Source organism: Dermacentor albipictus, chromosome 3, assembly GCF_038994185.2.
Source record: "Dermacentor albipictus isolate Rhodes 1998 colony chromosome 3, USDA_Dalb.pri_finalv2, whole genome shotgun sequence".
NCBI lineage: Eukaryota > Metazoa > Arthropoda > Arachnida > Ixodida > Ixodidae > Dermacentor > Dermacentor albipictus.
Window position 1 is genome coordinate 138,393,239 of NC_091823.1, and position 23,797 is coordinate 138,417,035.

At 47.3% G+C, this 23,797-nt stretch overlaps 1 protein-coding gene across 1 annotated transcript in view; it reads left to right on the forward strand.

Annotated features, from left to right (window-relative positions):
- LOC139057938 (uncharacterized) overlaps positions 1–23,797 on the forward strand; it is a 113,386-nt gene that overhangs the window by 55,846 nt on the left and 33,743 nt on the right. Inside the window, exons 10-11 of the mRNA XM_070536745.1 lie at positions 780–895; positions 21,517–21,664. Coding sequence (XP_070392846.1) covers positions 780–895; positions 21,517–21,664 — 264 coding nt within the window. The remainder of the gene's footprint in view (positions 1–779; positions 896–21,516; positions 21,665–23,797) is intronic.

Below are 23,797 nucleotides of genomic sequence, written 5' to 3' on the forward strand. Positions count from 1 at the left end.
TTAATTCTAGTAGTTAAACTTGGTATCATGCCCCCCCCCCTCCTGCGGCAACTTGTTTTTCATGCACTTGTTTTCATTACATTATCATTTCTTTAGTTTAGTTAGTAAGTGCAAGTGATTTCCCCTAGGTCGTCGTCGGGTATTTGTTTGTTGGCTTCTTATGCTGTGACTAGTGAAAATCGGGTTTCTCCGTTAACCCACTTTCTTCTCTTCCATTTACAGTATAGACATATAGAATACATTTTACAAGTGCAGACGAAAACGATGACCAAGAGTCCGATAACGTAAAAGTATGCCAATCTGCTTTTATTCCAATCTTATGACGTGAAATGTACGCAATCACCATCGAAGCATTAGGCGGTAACCCGCAGCGTAGTTCGAAAAGCCAAATCAAACGCTTAAATTAAAAATTGAATTATGGCGTTTTACGTGCCGAAACAAGGATATGATTTTGGGGCACGTCGTAATGGGAGACGTCGGTGATGTTGACCACCTGGGGTTCTTCAGCGTGCACCACCTATATCTATGTACGCGGCTCTTTTCGCATTTCATCACCATCGAAATGTGGCCGCCGTGGCCGGGTTTGTATTCCGCGACCTCGTGCTTTGTAACCGAAGCGCTCTTCTCATTTATAGCAGGTCACTTTGTGTTTGTTTGTAAATCGACTAGCACTGCCTACATTGAGCGGTTTTTCTTTCTGTCTGGCTGACAAGAGGAGAGCACCATTGTGGGTACATTTGTCTATTTAAATCATGGCTGCGATCTCTTTTTCCTTGCAGATGATCGCCAGGATAATGAATGATAAAAAAGACGCTAAACTACGGCCGAGTTATACTATTCTGCACAATTGGTTGATAAATCCAGGAAACGTTGAATACGTTGGAAAGGCACTGAAGTGAGTACAGCATTTAAAAAAATAGTCCCATTTATAATTTTCGCCACAACCCAAACGCTCTCGCTCCTGCTAAGTCGTGCGGCGCATTTAAATTGGATTATCGAGGCACTGTCGGGTAACTCACTCAGCCGGCTATTCTATAAAGCGTAAACGCATCAGAAAGGCATTTTTAGAAGTCCAAAAATGAATATTATTGCCTTCAACTAGTGGCGTGGTGGCCACGACACATCCGAGGCACCTTAACTGGCCACGTAATGCAAAAACCGAATGTTATCTGTGGGAACTTGAAGACCAATGGGACTGGGATTTCTTTCTTACTACTACCGGTAACAAGACATCTAAATTTCGTTATTGCAAATCTGCAACAATAAAATTAACGTAAAAAACATTGAAGTTTAGATAAATGAAGATTGCGTACACGGAGCAATCACAGTGCATAAGAAAGAAAGGGTTAGGCTGTATCGAAGACACATCCATGGTGTAGCGCGTGAAACATAATAGGAGTGCTTCAGAGGGTGCGTGAGAACTAGAGCACAGAAATGACGTAACGAAATAAAAAAGACCTAGTTTCGACCGAAATACTAAGCAATAATTGTGGTAGCAAATTAGTAGAATGGTTTACGAGGTAACGATAGTGGCTTTATCGGCCGTGTAAGCGAACATGAACACATCTCGCTTGATGAGGTGTGTTTTCGCAGTCAAACGCTGGAGTGACGAAACACGGCAGCAGCAGCGCGAAAACTGACCTTCCCGCTGCCCCGCTTCAACGCGGCCTAAGCAGCGAAAACACAGCGCATATCAGCACTTTGACCCCGTCGCAGATAGCTTTCGAGATAGGACCCGGGCGACTGTACCACACGCAGCAGTGGCCGGTGAAAAACACCGCCCCTCCCCCGTCCCTCCCCTACCCACGTGGTGCCTTGCGCGCGGCGGAAGACGGTGCGCTTCATCCCCACTTTCTTCCCTTGGGCGCGCGAGATTGACTAGCCATCGTTGGCTAAACCTCGCATGTTTTCACTCGCATATAAAGCATACGGCGCCCAGGGACCGTGTTATCGCCCTTGGACTTTATGGGCAACATTACGGCGACGGCAACGGTAGGAATCCGTCTGGAGTGTCCATTTAAATGAGAAAAAAGGCGCAGTTTTGCCTGACAGGCGAAAGATCAACTGCGATAGCTAATTAGTAGAGAGCTATACCCAGTACGGATAGTAGTTATGTTTAAACTTTAAACACTCCTTTACTAAGTAAATCAACAAGCAAGAGCTCACGGGAGCACAATCAAACATGAACCCGTATCATTCGCTGACCGCTGAAACTCGCTATGAAAACGCTGGAGGGAGTTAGCATGGCAGAATTGAACGAACAGGCCTTCGTGCTCCCTCTCTCTTAAACTTGAACTAAACGGCGAGAGCACAGTGCACACGAAGCTATTGACCCTCGGTGAATGCAGACGCCTAAAGTCTGTCACCGTTGCACATCGCTCTCAAGATAGGACTGGCGCAGTACGCACTGCCACGCGTGGCTGCGCCATACGCAGCAGCCACCATATTAGGACGCCCCTACCTATCCTCATCCCGGTGCCTGGCGTGAGACTGAAGACGGCGCGCTTCTTCGCCGCTTTTCCTCCCTTGCGCATGCGAAATGGAGGCGCTACAGTCGACTCCCCCTAGCAATTTCACGGGCACATATCGCATTCGCAACGCAGGGACGATGTTATCGCTCTTGCAGTTTATGCAGAACATAACAACGACGCGGACGGTATTAATGTGCCTGGAGTTTCTTACGATTGCTTTCGCTATAAAATGATACATTTTTCAAATTTGGAAGCTTGCATGCTTAGCCTAAGTTACAAGTAAGGTGAGTCTTACGTCTTACGGTCTAATTTTTCAATCATGCTCACGCCCTATTCGTATAGGACCCATTTGTTTTGCATAGGGCGTTTTAAAAAATGAAATTATGGGGTTTTACGTGCCAAAACCATTTTCTGATTACGAGGCACGCCGTAGTGTAGGACTCCGGAAATTTCGACCACCTGGAGTTATTTAACGTGCACCTAAATCTAAATACACGGGTGTTTTCGCATTTCGCCCCCATCGGAATGCGGCCGCCGTGGCCGGGATACGATCCCGCGACCTGCATAGCCACTGTGCAACGACGGCGGGATATAGGGCGTTTTGCACTAGTGTAGAAATACGACCCCTATATTTGTGGCACCCGAGTCTTTCCTGCGCCGTTCGAGCAGCCAGCATCGTAGATGCTTGGGGCTCACGCGATTGCTTTCCCTATAAATATGGACCCATTTCACCGTGGTCAGAGGAATTGTAAACCTCCCTCTTGCTGCCTGAATGCAGTGACTAGCAACGGGGGGGCCGGGGGGCCCTGTGCCCCGGGTGCAAGGGGCAAGTGGGGGGGGGGTGGTCTTATACGTCTTAAGACACCCGGAAATTTTTAATATCCTCACCTTCCTCGACTACACCTGGGAAGGGGGGGGGGGGAGGTGACAGAAGACCTATGTGCCCCGAGTGCCAGACGACCTAGCTACGCCACTGCCTGAATGTCCTGGTGCTATTCGAATATCCTCGAATATGCAGCAGTGCCATAGTCCAGCAACGCGCGCACACATATCTGGGAAATGTGTGTGCAAATGCCTGCCGAACTTTTCGCACTTGTAGGCCATGTAATTGTACCAGGCCTGAACTTATTACGCTTACTGAGATCAAGTGAGCTATCAAAAGTGTCATCATCCCAGCTCTGATCTATCGACGTACTGCCGAGCGATACATCTCTTACAGGACCCAAGCGGCTGATATTTGTTGCGAGTGCGTCGTGCCAGGCGCAACAACGGCGTCAGCTGTGCATGCGGCACATGCTGTTAGGAATGGCCGTACGGGGTGGCAACGTGCCAACTTTCAGCCCGCTGCACATGTTCCAATGCAACCAGATGGGGCGCACTTCAGAGAACTGCGAATAACTGGCAGCCACGTGGCGCGCGGTCAGCTCAGGTATGTGGTACTCGGCCGCGCCACCCGGGACAAAGCAGAGTTATATGAGGCCCTGTGACATCGGCTCCGGACCTTTACACCTGTGTGTGTGTGCAACACGAGTATGTGAGCCCGCCTCCTCCAAAAGGGCGGGTCATCTTCGGTGACGTCAAACGGGGACGTCGAACGATGACTGGACGAACGTATCCGTTCGCTTGGAATCCATGGGGGACCAAGTGCTTATAAGCAGCATTTGCCGGCTGCTAGAGTGTGCTCGTCGTCGGGAGCTGAGTGCTTGTTGTCATGCAAGAAATGTACTAGTGAGCTGTGTGCTCGTAAGCTGTTTGCTGTATGTTAGTCTTGCGGGCTCCATATGGGAGTCACGCTAGACTGTCGATGTATGTCTTATTCAAAATGTTAATATGCAAATAAATCCTTTTCACCGAGTTCCTCTCTACGACCTTCAGCTCCTTCAAATGGTGGGAGCGGCGAGGTCGCCCGACGACTCCTACATCTGGTTGACAGTGGTAGGATCGTCCGAAAACTCTAATAATGCATGTTCGCCTAATGGCTTCTTTTCTCTAAACAACCATTGCATTGTAAGGTGCGTAAACAGCACGATTGCAAAGAACTACGGGATATTATCCCTATTGCAGAACCCAGCGTCTTCCAGTGCCTTTCAATGTGAAACCAACGTTCTTTTTTTTTACACTGGGCCGCATAGACGACGCAGGCGCTCGCTAGGAGTCACTGGGAGACCGGCGAGATGGCTGGATAAGAGCTGGGTCACACTGGACGAGATGCCTGATTCGCTGCTATGACGCTGGGGCTCACGGGTCTGTGCTGTACACGCACCGGTTCTCGCTGGATTTCGCTGGCTCGTTCTCAAAACTGCGCTGGTTGCGTTTGTGCCGAATTGGTTGCAATACGCCAGGGCCATGGGCACTGTTCAATTTTAAATACTAGATACAACACCATCGACAAATACTAGTCTCCTGCCCTAAATAACACTACATTTTGGAGTCTTAAAGGCATGTTACCACATAGAATGAAGGCGCATGAGCTGCACCGTTTATGCATGCATATGTGACACTGAAAATCATTTTTTCCCGTTTCTCTTTGGACTGTGTATAGCCTTATAGCCTTATAGCCTTTGGCTGTGATAGCCTTAGTATTGAACGAAGTTATGCAAACGAAAATAGAGCCTCATCTTTTAGCAGTTTGTACGCGACCAATGACTGCGAGCTCTGGCCTTTGTAGCAGTGTTGCGGAGTCGACGCGAAACCCAGATGTCCTCCAGACGCCTTGGAACGGAACGCAGGAAGACTGCCGCTTATCGTATTATCGCACTGATTACAAAGGAGGTTCGTGTGCTTTCACTTTCCATAGTCTACTAAGAAATAATAGTTGGTGTGCTCTGATGCTCAAGAACATAAGTTCTAGTATTCACCAGGTACCCGCGCCGAGACTGTTCCCTTCTACCAAACGTTCTGCGCCCCTCTGCCCTCAGTATTCAACAACTCTAATAAGGATAAATCACTCCATATATCAGGTTTCCCGGAGCAGCCAACGACGCTGAAACAGCTATTGTCTAGACGAACATGTGACACAGGAAGTCATTTGATCGAACCAATTTTTTTAAGCACTGCAACATTCAAACACAATGCTTTCCGGAGCCAGTACGGACTGTAATTTTCATCAAGGCGGTACCATTTTCCTGCCCTATCGTTTTGTAAAAGCGCTAGAAGAGCATTTATGTGACTGCTTGAGCGTTGTGTATATATATATATATATATATATATATATATATATATATATATATATATATATATATATATATATATATATATATATATATATATATATATATATATATATATATATATATATATATATATACGACAAACTTGGTGACATTCAAGTTGCGCGCCCTTTGCACTGGGCACTGTGCACGCCGTACAGTGGCGTTGTTCAGCAACAACAGGCAGCGATATTCGTGGCACGGGCACCCAGTTGGACCCGGCTCGCATGCGCCACGCGCACGAGGTGTCACGCGAGGAGAAGAGGAAGGCGGTTCGAGCCCAGCTTGAGAACACGACTGCCGCGGATTTCTGCACGATCTCAGTGACTTTTACTAGTGGGCACAAGTTCGCCTTTAATAAATATCCTTGTTTTACTAACATCGTTACATTTCTGGTGGAGGTGCGGGGTATGAGTCGAAGCCCCCCGAACGGAAGTCAGCGTAGCCCCGACAACCCGCGAATCCATCCCGTGGAACTGACACCTGTACACCAGCGGACCAGCCGCCGTCTTCGTGGTGACTCGCCCGAATTTGGCCCTCTTCGCTTCTTGCCAAGAGAAACTCCCACAACGGACGCCGCCACAATGAATACCCAGGTAACACCGGCACAGCTAGTCGTAAGCCAACCTCGCAAGCCGCCAACATTCCATGGTGACTCGTTCGAAGACGTGGAAGATTGGTTGGAACTGTTCGAGAGAGTGGCGAGCTTTAATGAATGGAATGAAAGACAGAAGCTCCGTAACGTGTATTTCGCGTTGGAAGACTTCGCAAAAACGTGGTATGAAAACCACGAACCCTCTTTGACCTCTTGGGAGGAATTTCGACGACAACTGCTAGCAACGTACGCCAGCACGGATCGTAAAGAAAAGGCGGAAATCGCACTTCAAGCCAGGAACCAGCTCACAAACGAGAACGTGGCGATGTACATCGAGGACATGTCCCGCCTGTTCAAGCGTGCTGATCCCACCATGAGTGAAGATAAGAAGCTGCGCCATCTCATGCGTGGAGTAAAGCAGGAACTCTTCGCAGTTCTCGTCCGCAACCCACCGCGCACGGTCGCCGAGTTCAGATGTGAAACAACGACCATCGAAAAGACGCTGGAACAGCGGGCTCGGCAATACAACCGTGAGGCAAGCTGCGCACCTGTCCATGTCGTCCCTGGAGGCCTGCCAAACGACCTGGAAACCCTACGGGAGCTTGTCCGGTCAGTGATCAGGGAAGAGCTCAACAAGTTGCAGATACCTCAGGCTCCAGCTGCACTATCTATCGTCGACGTTGTCCGGGACGAACTCAGGAACGTCATACGGGTTCCAGAGCGTGAGCCACAGCCGACGCGGCGCACCCCAACGTACGCCGACGTACTCAGGCAACCCGCGGTACACAGTAGTGGAGCAGTTGCGACGACCGTTCCCTACCCATCGACAGTACACAGTGCACCTCGTCTACTGGAACCACCGGCTGCCTATCAGCCTTTAGCACGTAGTGCACCTCGTTTTGTGGAACAAAGGCCCCGGAAAAGTGACGTCTGGCGTGACCACGAGCGCAGGCCTCTGTGTTTCCACTGCGGAGAAGCGGGTCACCTGTATAGGTTCTGCCCGTACCGTCAAGTTGGGTTAAGGGGTTTTCCCTTAAGCGCACCATGCCCCCGAAACGGTGAACGGCCAGCGGAGATAGAAGAATACTTGTCGACGCGCCAAAGCCCCGTTACTCCTCGCCAACATCAACCACGGGCACCGTCGCCCATGCGCTACCGATCGCCTAGCCCACGCGCGTCTCCAAGATCGCCTAGGCGTCGTTCACCAAGCCCACACCAGGAAAACTGAAACAAGCGACCTGTGGAGGTGAGGCCGCTGATAACCAGAGTTATGAAGATCCTCCAACGCGATTCCAGTGCGGTGACGAGATAATTCCAGTATACAGGTGCAGGAACGAAACGATTACGTAAGATTTGCGGTTGATAATAGACGGATGCGAGCTGAATGCCTTAGTCGACACCGGCGCTGATTATTCAGTAGTAAGCTTCAAGATGGCGAAGCACCTTAAAAAAGTTGTGACGAAGTGGACTGGTCCGCAGATACGCACGGCAGGCGGCCATCTTATTACGCCCCTTGGCCGATGCACCGCAAGACTTACGATAAAAGGCTTCACATACGTTTCTGACTTTATTGTACTGCCAGAATGTTCACGGGAACTTATATTGGGAATGGATTTTCTACAAGCTAACGGCGCCATAATTAACCTACGTAGGTCCAGTGTATCTTTCTCGACAAAACAAGCTATACCTGTGGAAGAATCGGAGGAGCGACGTCTCACTGCACTGCGCGTCGTCGACGATGACGTAACTGTGCCGCCACGCTGCAGTATAATGGTTCTTGTGGAGAATGAAAGATTCTCTGACCGCGAAGGCATAGCAGATGGAAACATAGAGCTCCTTTTCAACAAAGGCATTTGCGTGGCTCGGGGCTTTGTTCAGTTAAGCGATGGCCGTGCAAATGTCGCACTTACAAATTTCGGTAATGAATTCCAACATATCGCACAAGGAACAGCTATTGCCTATTTCCACGAGTTCTGTGAAGCGACCGAATTATGCAGCCTAACTACGTCAACTGCCCTGCCAGGAACCTGCAGTGTCGACAGATCAATTACCGTCAACCCGAGACTCCCTGAAGCCCGAAAGAAACAGATATATGCCCTGATAAAGGATTTTTCTGACTGCTTCTCCACGTCCTCGAAGGTACGGCGCACGTCTGTTACGAAGCACAGAATCATAACAGAGGACGCCACAAGACCGGTATGCCAGCACCCATATCGAGTGTCACCAAAAGAAAGGGAGGTCATCAAGAAGCAAGTAGAGGAGATGCTTTCAGATGACGTTATTCAGCCTTCCAGCAGTCCATGGGCGTCTCCGGTAGTGCTGGTTAAGAAAAAAGATAACACGCTTCGATTCTGCGTCGACTACCGTAAACTGAACAGCGTAACCAAGCGGGATGTGTACCCCCTTCCGCGTATCGACGATACGTTAGATCGGCTCCGATGTGCAAAGTTTTTCTCCTCCCTGGATCTCAAGAGTGGATATTGGCAAATAGAGGTGGATGAACGGGACCGTGAAAAGACAGCATTCGTAACCCCTGATGGCCTCTACGAATTTAAAGCACTTCCATTCGGCCTCTGTTCCGCACCCGCAACGTTCCAGCGAATGATGGACTCTGTGCTTGCAGGATTGAAATGGCAGTCATGCTTAGTGTATTTGGATGATGTGGTCGTATTTTCCACCACATTTGACCAACATTTAGAGCGCCTGCGACTAGTGTTAGAAGCTATTCGCGCAGCAGACTTGACAATTAAGCCGGAAAAATGTCAATTCGGCTTCGATGAACTTTGGTTTCTCGGACACGTTATCAGTGCTGAAGGCGTTCGGCCAGATCCCGAAAAGACAGCAGCTGTTGCGAGGTTCCCGACACCCACAGACAAAAAGTCGGTGCGCCGTTTCTTGGGTTTATGCGCATACTACAGAAGATTTGTGGAAAACTTTTCAAACATTGCTGAGCCTCTTACAATACTGACAAGAGAAGATCAACCTTTCATGTGGAAAAGCGAACAACAAGACGCCTTTGACGAGTTAAGGAAACGCCTGCAAGCTTCTCCAATCCTTGCCCATTTTGATGAGACAGCCGACACTGAAGTTCATACCGATGCGAGTAACGTCGGCCTCGGTGCCATACTTGTGCAGTGGAATAACGGCCAGGAGAAAGTAATTGCTTATGCCAGCCGTAAGCTCTCGAAAGCAGAGGCTAACTACTCCGCAACCGAGAAAGAGTGCCTTGCAGTCATTTGGGCAATATGTAAATTTCGGCCCTACCTCTATGGTAGACCATTCCGAGCAGTCAGCGATCACCATTCGCTTTGCTGGCTGGCGAACCTCAAGGATCCATCCGGACGACTAGCAAGATGGAGCCTTAGGCTTCAAGAGTATGACATTACTGTCGTATACCGATCCGGGAGGAAACACAGCGATGCCGACTGCTTGTCACGCGCACCCGTCGAGACACCTGTGTCAGAAGAAGAGGATTTCCCATTCCTTGGCATTGTTGACGCGTCACAGATTGCTCAACAACAACGAGATGACCCGGAATTGCTTCCACTTATACAGCGCTTGGAGGGACTCGACGTTCAACTGCCGCGTATTTTCTCTAGGGGCCTATCCTCGTTCTGTCTGCGAGGACGTGTACTCTACAAGAGAAACTTCGAGAACAGCGAGACAAAGTTTTTACTTGTCGTACCCACCTCTATGCGAGAAGAAATTTTGCATGCCTGTCACGATGAGCCGACGTCTGGACACATGGGTGTGAGCCGTACAGTCGCCAGGATTCGTGTGAAATACTACTGGCCCAAGTTATTAGCATCAGTGCAGCACTACGTCAAGACTTGTCGCGAGTGCCAAAGGCGCAAGACCCCATCCGTAAAACCGGCCGGCCTCCTCCAGCCAATAGAGCCACCAAAAGCCCCATTCCAACAAGTCGGTATGGACCTCCTTGGACCCTTCCCAACATCATCTTTAGGCAAAAAGTGGATAGTTGTGGCCACGGACTATCTGACCCGTTACGCAGAAACTGATTCCCTGTACAATGCAACGGCTGTCGAAGTTGCAAAATTCTTTGTCCACAATATCGTGCTCAGGCATGGCGCTCCCACAGTTGTTATTACCGATCGTGGAACGGCCTTTACTGCGGACCTAATGAAATGCTTGTTGCGAATGACACATACTGATCATAGGAAAACTACGGCGTACCACCCTCAGACAAACGGTTTAACTGAACGCCTTAACAGAACACTGACCGACATGCTTTCGATGTATGTCGACGTTGAACATAGGCTGTGGGACGAAATTTTGCCATACATCACCTTCGCATATAATACGGCCGTTCAGGAAACAACACGAGTCACCCCGTTTGAACTTGTATTCGGCCGAGCCGTATCCACAACTTTGGATGCTATGTTGCCGTTAGATGAAGAAACCCATAATTCATCTGACCTGGATGATTTCTTGCAACGAGCCGAGGAGGCACGACAGCTGGCAAGGTACCGAATACGCCGCCAACAACGCATCGACTCCAGCCGGTACAACCAGCGCCGTCGTGAAGCTCATTACCAGCCCGGTGACAAGGTGTGGGTATGGACCCCAGTGCGCCACCGTGGACTGTCTGAAAAGCTTCTATGCAGATACTTCGGCCCTTACGAAATACTTCGTCGTATAAGCGACGTCACTTACGAAGTGAAATCCGCTGGACACGAGAGCCCAAGACGGCGCAACTCCACGGAAGTTGTACATGTTGTCCGCATGAAACCCTACCAGGAGAGGTCATGAACAACAGCAACAACCACAAAAAAAGTGAGCGCCCACAGGAACCCCTACACCCTCTCACGCATCGGGCCGATGCGGTAAGGAGGGGGATAATGCCACGACAAACTTGGTGACATTCAAGTTGCGCGCCCTTTGCACTGGGCACTGTGCACGCCGTACAGTGGCGTTGTTCAGCAACAACAGGCAGCGATATTCGTGGCACGGGCACCCAGTTGGACCCGGCTCGCATGCGCCACGCGCACGAGGTGTCACGCGAGGAGAAGAGGAAGGCGGTTCGAGCCCAGCTTGAGAACACGACTGCCGCGGATTTCTGCACGATCTCAGTGACTTTTACTAGTGGGCACAAGTTCGCCTTTAATAAATATCCTTGTTTTACTAACATCGTTACAATATATATATATATATATATATATATATATATATATATATATATAGCGATAGAGCTGGTAAACCTCAACACTTTATTCCGCAGGTCGCGCACTGAAAGCGGTGCCGCTGGTTATGATGATGAATATATACAGACGCAGACGATGAAGAGGTTATATAATGCTCACACAATTTCCCCCGCACGTGGAAGCAGCCAACCTGGCCGCTGGTTATGGAGCGAAACATCGTATGAAAGGCTGTAAACGCGAACCATGCACAATCTCTGTGGGACGGGAGCGGCCGTCCAAAGGCGGAACAACTGGAGTGACACGATAGTTAACTGGCGAAGTCTGTTCCCGTACAATGTAGGGCCCGATAAAATGGGGCTGAAATTTCTCGCACATTCCAGGAGCGCGAACTGGGGTCCGCAGTAACACTTCGTCTCCAGGGTGGAAGGAAACGATACGGTGAGATGCATCATAGCGAATTTTGCGGTCTTGTTGACTGGCATCAATATTGAGGCGGGCACGTTGGCGACACCGGGCAATGCGCTAAACGAACTTCTCACTCACCGACATGGACGAGGGCATGGGGACACCGAACAAAGGAACCTCGAGGACAGTGATCGGTTGGCGACCATGCACAAGGAAAAAAGACGAGTACCCCGTAGTGCGTTGGACGGCCGTGCTGTATGCGAAAGTGACGAATGGTAGAATGACATCTCAATTGGTGTGATCAGGGTGGATGTACATTGATATCATGTCGGGCAGCGTGAGATGAAAGTACTCTGTGAGACCATTAGTTAGAGGGTGGTAGCTTGAAGTCGTTTTATGGATAATTTTGGACTCACGGAGAACATCGTCGAGAAGTTTAGAGAGAGTTTTGCTATGCAGAGGAGCTCGCCTCCCGATATCATGGGTTCGTGGAATTAAATTTTTTCTATCTTGGCCAATAATGAGCTGGTTTGAAACATATTTGCAGCAGAACGCTCCCTAGAGGACACGTAATAACTTTCAGTGTATAACCAAAATTTGGTATGGGGCCTGGTGAGGGGCCCTATAAGCGGTCACGACGCTGTTGTGCTGTCTCATGCAAGATATGGTATGCCAGGCAGTGGTTGCAAGCAGGTGAGACGGATTGTACGCTTGCCTGCCCAATTATCTCTAAGGGAAGATTGAAGTATGATTTAGGTATCGTGTACAATAGTTGAATGCCTCTGCCTTCATTATATTTGTTATATAAATTTAAACCATATACAAAGTTATTAAAAACATAAGTTGTTCTCTTACCACCTAAAGTATGCTTCAGCGGAATGTCGACTTCATCTATGTGCACATTCTGAAAACATGCTGTACGTGCATGCAGACATGTTTATGCTTAGTTGGACACAGAACATACATTTCAAAGGAGAATGATTTATTTACAATACAACAAAGTGCGAAGCATAGTTTCACTGTAGGTTCTTCACACAGAATGTGGACTGATATAGAAAGCGCTGACATTAAAAAGTAAAAGACAAACTGCAACTGGAAATACAAAAGCAGACAGACAGTGCTCGCGCGCTAGCAGATTTTAAAGTGTGAAACAAGCATGACGCATAAACTTGCATGAACTTCATGCGGTTGTGACAAAGAAAAGTTAGGCCTCTCAATTCATTGCTTTCTCGTTCATCAAAAAAGATTTGTTTAGAACCGAAGTTATGTAAAATAGCAGAGAAGTGAATATGAGGAACAGAACACGCATACGTATGAAACTTAGTGTATAGGTAAGTTATTTGTATGTGGAGCTTAGGCAGCGAAGTACTTTAAGCTAATAAAAAAATACCTATGCCTGACTAGCATGAAAAAAGAAGCAGTGAAACTGCTGCACGAAAATCTACGTATTTGAATTGAAGAACTACTGTCGAAGTCAAGCAACATAATTTTCTTTAGCTGTGGAGCACACACCTATACAAGTCGTAGTGTTTAGGTGAAGGCAAAGTGATGCAAGTGAAGTTTTTTATGTATACATTGTCAGTAAGATAAAAAGAAGCCTTTTCAAATACGTATACAATGTTGACATAATTGCTTCGTCAACAGAAACACGTCAGATATCCTTCGTATATGCTCAGAATGATTTGTCGTGATGAATCCTGGACCAGCAGTCAATCGTCTTACCTGGAAGAAAAAAGAAATTCCACCTAATGTTAGACAATTCCGGAAAATCTTTCACCTGGCGCCTGTTAGGGCTATGTTTTGTTCGATAGTTGTTCAAGGCACATGTAGTAGTGATCTTGCACTAAACAAGTCTCCATGCTAACCGTAAACTTATGAAGCTGTGAGACAACGATGCGAGATTTCTTATGTGACTGCCCTCACTGTGGTGCGGCTAGAAAACCAAACTCGAATACATTTATTTGCACCTTGTTGAGGAAGATAACTATTCTCGAGACTGTGCTCAATAGATTTGCGTTGCCCTGCTCCTTGACATGCAGGTTGTTGCTAGAGTACGCTGCATTGCATTGGCATGGACACATTCCTTTCCTTTTTATCTGAGATATAGACTCTCCTGTTTCCTTTCATTTCCTTATTCCCTTTCCCCAGCACAGAGTAGTTCGCTTGTATTTACGCTCGCTAACGGGCCTACCTTCCTTTCTTCTCCTTTCTCCAAGAGCATGCGTCAGCATTATAAAACTGATCTTATTCGAAAGGCGTGAGGACGACGATGGGCAATCTAGTCAAGGCAGTCTAATCAATCTCGTCAAACGCAACATGGCTGACATGTGCCTGCTGAATGTTTCCATCTCCTGCCCGCATCAAGCTGGAGAGAGTTTTCTTAAGCAGATTGAATTACAAATAGAGGCAGGAACCTACAACTTGTGCCACTTTTCTTAGCAGAAATAAATTTGAAGAAGTTGTGAGCTCGCCAACTGGCCCAAGAGTCACCTCGCGAAAAAGGCAGCCGTCATATTTTACATACACCGAATGGCACCTAATTTGAAGAAGACTGTGAAGCAAGCTTATGTAAAGGTGGTGTTTTCTACCCGTGCAAGCCTGCAAGGTTCTGCAGAATGGGCAACTCTTTTTTGCAAGGCACCAGCCTATGTTACACAACATGAAAATGAATGCGTAGATTATCAGGCAGGAGTCTTATGAAATTTCTTTGTCATGTAGTAGAAAGTATGTGCGACAAACCGAACAATGCGTGAATGAAAGGCCGAGGCAACATCAAAACAATGTTATAAAAGGGACAGAGGGCCACCTGGCAATTCATTGTAGAGATTTCAAATGTACGCCAAATTTCCACGCCTGACAGGAGCTCTGACAAATGGGTTAGATTAGTATTTGAGACCAAAGGGATCGTTGAGGCAGGTGATAGGCACGTCAATGTTGCTTGAGTATTCTCATCGCAAACATAACTGCTCTACCGGAACACGAATGTGCCCAGCTGAACCGTGATAGTGCTGCGAATATAAAATAGTGGCTTTTTTTCCTGATAGAACAATTTTGGAAATAAATAATGCACCCGATCTGTGTCTTTAACTTCTTGTCATCTTTGCGCCTTTCACCTCACATCAGGCTCAACCAACACATCCAGTTTTCTATCTTAACATTATGAAACTAGGTGGCGATGATTTTCTACAGAAATCAGAGCTTAATATATCACACACTTCAGATGTGGATAACTCGTAAGAGATTGTTAACATGTGAATGTGTCCGACATTTGAAGTTACAGCACTGTGTTTGAGATTTCACTCTCATTAGTAGCATTGGAATCCATCCCTACTTAATCTGAGTACAATGAGAGCATGCCCAGTGTAAACAAATAATTCAAGGCATGGCAATGGAGACAGACACGCAATGCTCTGAGCAAGCAACTAAAGCTAGCAAAATGTGCTCAGTTGCATTTTTCGTATTCTGCAGAAGCAGTATTTGTCCTCTTCGAAGTCAACGCAGTTTTCTTGGGCTTGTAGTTTATTTGAGAGTCACATTTCTTCGCATTTGCAGATAATAACTAATTGGCCCACATCCTCAGGTGGCACTCAGAGGCACTCATTTATACCCCTTACACTTGCTGGCGTTCAGCCGCATTTGCCTTCATTTACACTCGCCTAAACTCAGTGACTTCCCATTCTTGTGAAATCACCAGAAACGAGTGAGAGGGCTCTTGAATGTGTGTTTAGCTGCAATGATAGCAGAGCGCGTGCAAGTGCTTGAATGTCATTCTCATGCGAGCAATATTGCAAACACTTGTCTCTGCACCCCACCCCACTTTTTGTGACAGCTAAATATCACCTTTCCCTTTGTGTGCTTCAACTGCAAGGAACAGTCATGCGGGGGCTGATTTTTATTTACCGTTGCTATGGTCCACTCTATACTTGCAGTGGAGAGCCGGGTATTCTGTTTCTTTGCTAGTGTTGTTATTAATGTCGGCCTCTCCTGCGTTAATCCTGTGTAGAAATAAACAATTAGGTGAAAATAAAAAGAAATTGCCGAAATTTTATAATATAAGAAACAAAATCTCCCAAGAAAGGTCTTATTGGGGCCTATTTTGAGCCAGTGTGTACGTCACAGCCGTAAACCAACACTGCACAGAAATCACTAGACATAAGCGCAATGTCCAACTTGTGTTTTTTTTTTGTTCTTTAATAGATTTTTAGAAATGCAACGCTGCTTTCTGACAACAATAGGAGACGACAAAAATACAGAAATGTAGATTTTTCAGTCTGCAATAAAATTTGAAACTCCTAGGTCGACGTGAGATATCACGCCATTGAAATTTTGCCTGTGGCATAGAACTTCGCCCCTTCTACAAGTAACGACTGCACTGCTCCTCTCCCGGATATACTGTGGCAATCCTGCTTCCAGTGCAAACCGACACTTTTTCTCTGCTGCTGAATCGTCACAGTTAAATTATTATTTTCTCGTCAAACAAGCTTCGAGCTAAACTAGGTTTTGAATTCCAGTGAACTCGACGCATTGAACAGAAAAACGAGAAACCCAGGCAAGTGCACACATTACAACGAGGAATGTACAACAAACCGAAAGAAAAGTTCAATATAAAGCAGTCGTTCGACAAACTTCAACTATTAAATACAATGAATTCATTTCGCAATGTCGACGAAGCGGATAAGAACAACGGTATATTTCTTAGGAGGCTACGCACGATTACTAGCGCCGCGATAAAGCGCCGAAAAGTCCGCGAATGAAATTTAAACTAAAGTACACCTGACTACGCAAGCAAAAAATAACGCCAGCAATAATGCAATCTCAGGAAACCGAAACAGAACTACGCCCGCAGTAATAGGTAATTCATACCAAAACTTCTATGCGCGTATCCGCATTAGTACTACACATTCAGATTTTTAATCACCGAGATTCGTTATCTGCTGGCCTATAATAGTGCAATGGCTGAAATTAAGATTTCGTAGTATGGTAAGAAACCATCAACCTACCGAGTCAACAGTGGTTTGCAGCTTTACAGCAAACACACCATAACCCGATGATCGGGCGCACATGGAGGCTCACCACTGCTGATTGTCGGCCTGTGGTGGCACTCCCACGAAATGTCGTCACTGGCTCCTTACAATTCCCGGAAACATCGCCGGAATTGAACATCACTTACATCACTGAGGACGTTCATCGACGCGTCCACATGCGTATACAACGCGCACACAGTCGCATAATGTCGCTGGTAAAGTGATCACAATAATTACCACCGAAAATAATCGCCTTGTTCGCCGGCTCACGCTATGTTTTGCTCATTCCCGGCCGGCGCAGTCTTTCCTCCTCCTGCGCCATCAAAGTAATGCGCAAGGGGGACGACTTCTTTCTGTCTATTCGCTCTCTTCTTTTGCCTTTCGTTTTTCTTTCTTCCTCACAGCTTCTCTCTCTTAACTACAAGCACCTTTCGCTTTGTTACGCTCTCTCAATGCTTCTGCGCGCTTTTTGGATGCCAAATTTGCAGGGCTGCGTACGAACGCTGTGTTTGCTCATTGGCCGTATACCGCGGTGAGCGGCAGGTCGGCCGCGTTTTCTCACGCGTAATCTGGCCTGAAAGAACGCTTATATTTGGTAGTCTGGGACAAAGCGAGAACGTACCGCTTATACGGGGAACGTTAGGCAGGACTTCACGAAGAGTGCAGTCGAAGGGCACGTTACAGGTTCCGGAGCCCACTACCCAGAGTCCACAGGCGTAGGTGCCCTTGCGCTTGGACCCTTGGTGCACTATCACCAGAATCGGCCCACAGTTTGTTGACGCAGAACAAAAATGCACGAACCCTGAGCCACTAGAGCTTCACTGTAAAATTTAGCTGAGATGTTACAGTATCTTATGCTGTTCTCCGAATGTGTCGTCATTAAGTAACATTCTTAGGATAGTCATGCACTTTGCGGAGACGATGTCTCTGTTTTTACTGTATATGCTTGTATTTCACAGTTCTGCTGCTTAACTGGGTTACAGGGTTGTCAGGGGTCGAAAGGGTAGCGCATTCGGCAGCTGTGCTGAGGTAACAGGATACGAAACCAACTACTGGACCAACTTGGGTCACAGAAAATGTGGCAATGTGCATATGCATGCGGCTCTGAAACGAATCTTTCACGCCAGCATTGGTCACGGTAGATGCGGGAATTAGGTCTATCCACTCAAGACATTATGTGGCGAATTCAGCAAGATATCCTACAACCGGGTCCTATAAGAGCCACCCGTACAATTCTAGGGCTGGATGTGAGTAAAGCGTTCGACATTGTGTCACATGCTTCAATACTCACAAATCTAGCCCAAATGAATGTTGGGAAGCGCACTTAGAGCTATATTACAAGCTTTCTCAAGGACCGCACTGCAGAAATACATTTTGGGGACATTAAAAGCGGACAATTTCAATTAGGTACAAGGGGCACCCCTCAGGGTGCGGTCCTCTCCCCCTTCCTTTTCAATGTGACCATGCGAAACCGGCCTCCATTAGTGGAAAGGATCCCGCATATCAAACACTCCATCTATGCCGATGATATCACCATTTGGACAAATAGCGGTTCCGATGGAGAAATCACGGAAGCATTACAAGCGGCCGCGGATACCGTACCAAATTTTGTGCGACAAAATGGTCTAGCGTGCTCGCCGACAAAATCAGAGCTTCTCGTCATCCGTGATAAATCAACCAAACACGGCACCGAAACGGACGCCACCTCCCCTATACGAGTCAGTATGGAAGACGGCCCAGTTCCACCCGTACTGACTATAAGAGTCCTGGGCATGTTAATTCAACATAACACCCATAATTCTGAGGCGAATGTCCGATTACGGACGACAGCCCGCCAGATATGTGGCCTAATCAGACGAGTAGCCACACGACACCGGGGTATGAAGGAGGCTGATGTCTGCCATTTGACGCAGGCTTTCCTGATCAGTCGCGTCGTGTATTCATTCCCTTACTACCACCTACGCCTTTCTGGCAAGGAAAAGGTTAACAGCGTCATTCGCACAGCTCATAAAGCTACCCTTGGCCTCCCGAGGTATGGCAACACTGAACGAATACTTGAGCTAGTTATATACAATACCCTAGATGAACTCGTGGAGGCCCATAAAACAGCCCAACGTGAACGATTCTCCCGCACCGCAACTGGCAGGGTTATTCTAAGTAAACTCGGGCTGAATCCCGTTATGAATTCAGCCGGAAGAACAACATTACTCGGTGCGGTCAAAAGCCGTTTGGTTATAAAATCTTTACCCAAGAACATGCTCTCTGGGAGACACGACAAGAGGCGGTCTGCCAGAGCCAAGTCCCCTCAAGAAAGGTACCGAAGCAGCCAGCATACCGCTTATGTCGATACAGCAAAGCAAAATCACCAAACTTTCGTAGTGAGCGTCGTGACCGGAGAGGGAAGTATCCTCAATGCCGCGACCATAAAAACAGCGTCCACCATGGAAGCGGAAGAGACTGCCATTGCTTTGGCCATCCATAAAAGGCTTTTGCCATGGCTTTGGCCATAAATGGTTTTTTGTTCGCGGTCCTCAACATTGCGGTGTTGAAATAAAGTGAATTGAATTGAATTGAATTGAATCCCTCTGTGGAAGCTATCATAAGCGGCTCCAAACGGGCAATAGTCAACTTTTCGAGAGGCAGCATAGGCGTCTGTGCAGCGCGAGTCCTACGGGACTTCAATAATGAAAACACTGTTGAACTCGTATGGGTCCCTGCCCATTCGGGGAATCAAGGGAATGAGGAGGCACACTGGGTAGCCCGAGGTCTAGTCAACCGGGAGATGTGCCCCACAGACTCGGATCCCATGGATGAGGCACCGACGACATACTACGAAATAACAAACTATTACAAGCAAAAAAGGCGAATCTACCCGCCTCCAAATGCAAGCCTCACGCGAGCGCAAGCCTCGATCCTGCGTCGAATCCAAACTAAATCGTTCCCCAGCCCACATTGGCTAGCCATAATTACCAACGGGCAATGGAACCCAATATGTCAAAATTGCACAAATCAAACATTGGCTACCCAAAATCACATTCTTTGGGGGTGCGAGGGCTTACCCGCTCCCAGGTCCCTTCTGCCAGCTCCCTCACAGCAGACGTGGGATGAGCTGCTCAGAACGCCGGATGAAAAAGTAAAAAAGCCCTCGTTGCCTGGGCCGGAAGGGTCGCTCCTCGTGAGGGGCCATTCTACGACTCGGGCCTGCCAGGTCATAACTGAGCAGAGTCTCAATAAAGTTGTTACCACCACCACCAGGTCGGCGACACGGTTCGAAGAAAGTCTTTCGCGCTGACTTGGTGCACTGCATATGTTCCGCTCGGTCTCTGCTGGTCTTTAACGAACCTCGTTGACGCCAAGTTGGATCACTGGTTATGTGCCAGTAGGTGTGTGACGCTCTTCAATAAACATCTCTGACGCCAGCTAGGGTAATTAGGCATGCATCACTGGGAATGTGGTGCTCTGCAATAACGAAAAATGTCCCTCAAAATTTCTCCGATGCTAGGCGGTACTGAACCAACATCACAAGAGTTCCTCAAAGACAGCAATCCGACGCATTGGCAGGCTGCGCCACAAATGATAAAGTCGCCCAAAAAGATAAATTTCGCTGCAGTTTGCGCCTCATACAAAATTAGTTTCGATGGTGGCAATACGTCTTCTCACTGTATTGATTCAATGCTAAATGCAATAAATGAAAGTTACATCATTTTGAGATTAGTTCTGCCTCATACCTTCCCCACATTGCACGAGGCATGGCCCATTTTAAATGAGAACTATGGCTGAATGGCTGTTGCAGATGTCAAGGCGATATAAAGATTTTGACTTCGGTTATTGCTAACGCCCTCTTTAACAGAAAATGATACTTCATGGAAGATATTTCGCATATCTTTACAATTCAGAGTTCATAGCGTTCATAAGGTGATCAGCGTCATTAGTGGTTTTTAGCCACTAGTCAGTTTCTGACATGATGACGGGCTATGACGGTAGTTAAGTACGTTCTCATGTCCTCCCACGTATACTAAATTTATTATCACTGGATTTTCATTTAGTCATGCTGCATTCAAATGGTATTTAATGGAAGCCATTCTAACCATTCTTTCTGCCTGATAAAAAAATCATACTCACGCCATGGGTGCCACCACGAATAATGTAAGCATGCTCCAGTGCGTGTGAGCTCGTGCTTGGTGTATCAAGATAGTTACCCAGGGTACTGCAGCTTCATTGAAGCTGCCTTTGTAGTAGTCTCAATGGCGTCTATATAATTCTGAGTGTCACAATATTATACAGGTATTGACAGTGCTTATGCTAGCCTTGCACATTCTTCGGCCTCGAGGGTTAATAGATGAATTCAAATGCAGCGAGTGTGATATGTCTTGGGATTTTATGTGTCGTAGCGATGTATTGGCTTAAAGTCTGTAAGAGTGGGAATTAAGAAATAATTTCGCTTGTTATTCTGCGCGGTACTCTCAGAACTAGCCTAGCATTGCAAGACACACTGGAATGTGTCTGACGAGACTTTGTGCAACAGAAGCAGCACGCTTTACCACAAAGCCATCATGGAAGGAAAAAAAAACTAAAGTGCAAAAAACGGATGATTAGCCTAATGCACCTAATGAACCTGGCCGCATACTGATCGTCTATGTCTTTGTGCAGGAATGTGCCGGTGGATATTTTTGTTCTTGTTGTGCACCATCATGAACCCGATATCACCTTCAATACCTGCCGCATGGTGCCACCAACCGTACTAACCTCGGACGTCTTGGATGACCTTACACAAGATAAGTTTTACGGCATCCGCATGGTAAGCCGTGGCTGTGTGCACTTTCACATATGCGTCATCAGAATGTTGTTTAACACGCAGCATGTAATATAATGCAGAGACTGAAGTAAATTTCAACAGATAGCTTATCCGGCAGTAAAGACAGCATAACACCCAAAATGGTGCCCCAGTATCAGAAATAGTGTTGCAAGAAAGAACAGAACTCGTACTGGGACGTGGCATTAGATTGGCCGGGCTTGAGTTTGGTGATTTGAACAGTGCCAGCTGGATACCTACTAGAATGGCTTGAAAGGTAAAAGAGGCATTTCAACATTTGACAGTCTTGACATTCGCACTGTGGCCTGCGCTCTGCACGATTCGAGAATGGTGGGAAGGCTAAAATAAGTCCTTAAGCTACTTGAAGGTATGAAAAGAGCTCGGCAATCATCAAGCGATGTGATATCTAAGGCCCAGCAGTGAGCGAAGATCTGCTATGATCGCACAGCCAGATTGCGTCAGTTTTTGGTGGGCGATAAAGTGATAATTCTACGAACATCACAGAAAACCCAAATTTATGTACAATGGTAAGGCCTAGCCTAGGTTGTTCAAAAACCATCAGATACCACCTACAGGAGTAGCGGCTGGTAGAGCAAATTTACCTTCGTAACCTGCTCAAGCCATACAGATAATGGGAAGCATTTGTGGGCGTTTTGCTAAACGTAGCTCAAGAGATACCAGTGGAGTTTCCAGAGTTAGTTTCAGCGACGAACGGAGATGCCGCTGATGAAGTAATTAACAATCTGGTTTCTAAAGCGCAGTTGGCACCTGACCAGTCAAATGAGGGGCAAAACCTCCTGCAATTATATCGGAATATTTTTGTGGACAATCCAGGCAGGGAATCTGTGCTTCTGCATGACGTCGAAATACCGTCCTCACCATTAGCGTTGTGTAAGGTCTACCCCGTATCATGGAGTCGGTACGACATTATGGAGGCAAAAGTGAAGAAAATGTTGATACTGGGAATGATAGAGGCTTGTGAGGCTACTACACCTTGCCTTTGATCTTAGTTGAAGTATCTGGAAAAGATCAGCGTCTTCGCGTCGGTTAGCACAAGCTAAATTCGATCACATAGGATGTAATCTGCCCAATTCCCAACATTTAAGAGCGCTTCCAGAGAGCTAGCAGCGTTCCATTCAATTCCACCCTAGATATAGTCACAGCTTACTGGCAGGCTCCCGTCACAGAGCAGGCTAGCATATACGGTAAATTCATTTCACCATTGGGTACTTTTCGCCCCAAATGATTGAGCTTTTGCTTAAAGAACGCGCCGTGCTGTTTTCCGAGCCTTATGGCCAGAGTGCTGCAGGGGCAGGAAGAGTTCGCTTTGCCATATTTAGACGACAGTGTGCCATTTTACGCGTCATGGCCTGAGCAGATGCAACATATGCGGGCTGTACTGGTGCGCCTACGCGGAGCAGAGTGCCTCCTGGTGCAGGCAGAGGCAATCCACCTTGAACATGTGATCGGACGGAGCCGTCACCGCCGCCGTGAAGGGGGTCGTGAGACAGAATTTTCCACAGCTGTACATGAAGACCGACATCGGCTCGTTCTGAGGTTTCCCAGGCAACTATCAGAGGTACATTGCAAAGTACTCGGAATTGACAAGTACTATAACCGCTGCCCTCTGAGAAACAGAGCCCCAAGAGGTCATCATGGACGAAAAAAAAAGAACGTGCTTTTGGTTTCCTCAAGGGCGCAATTACAAGTCAACCAGTATTCAGATCGCCGGACTCCACTAAGTAGTTCGAACTTCAGCGTGATGGTAGCGTACGAGGCATGGGTGTTGTACTTAAAGAAAACGATGAGGGTTAGGAAGAGCACCTGGTTCTCTATGCAAGTCATAAGTGGACCAGTCGCGAACAGACATACAGAGCCACCGAGAAAAAATGCGCGTGTATTGTAAGGGCTCTTAAGAAACTGTCTTCCTACCTTGCTGGCTCAAAGTTCCCCATTGAGACGAAGCATTACTCTCTCACTTGGCTACAAACAACGTCATTCAAAAAATGGCCTTCTCCTGCACTGGATTCTTGCTTTGCAGCAGCATTCTTTGCAGGTACGTTAAAAGAAGTGGAATTAAAAAAGCAACGCCGATGGCATAAGTCATAACCTCTAACG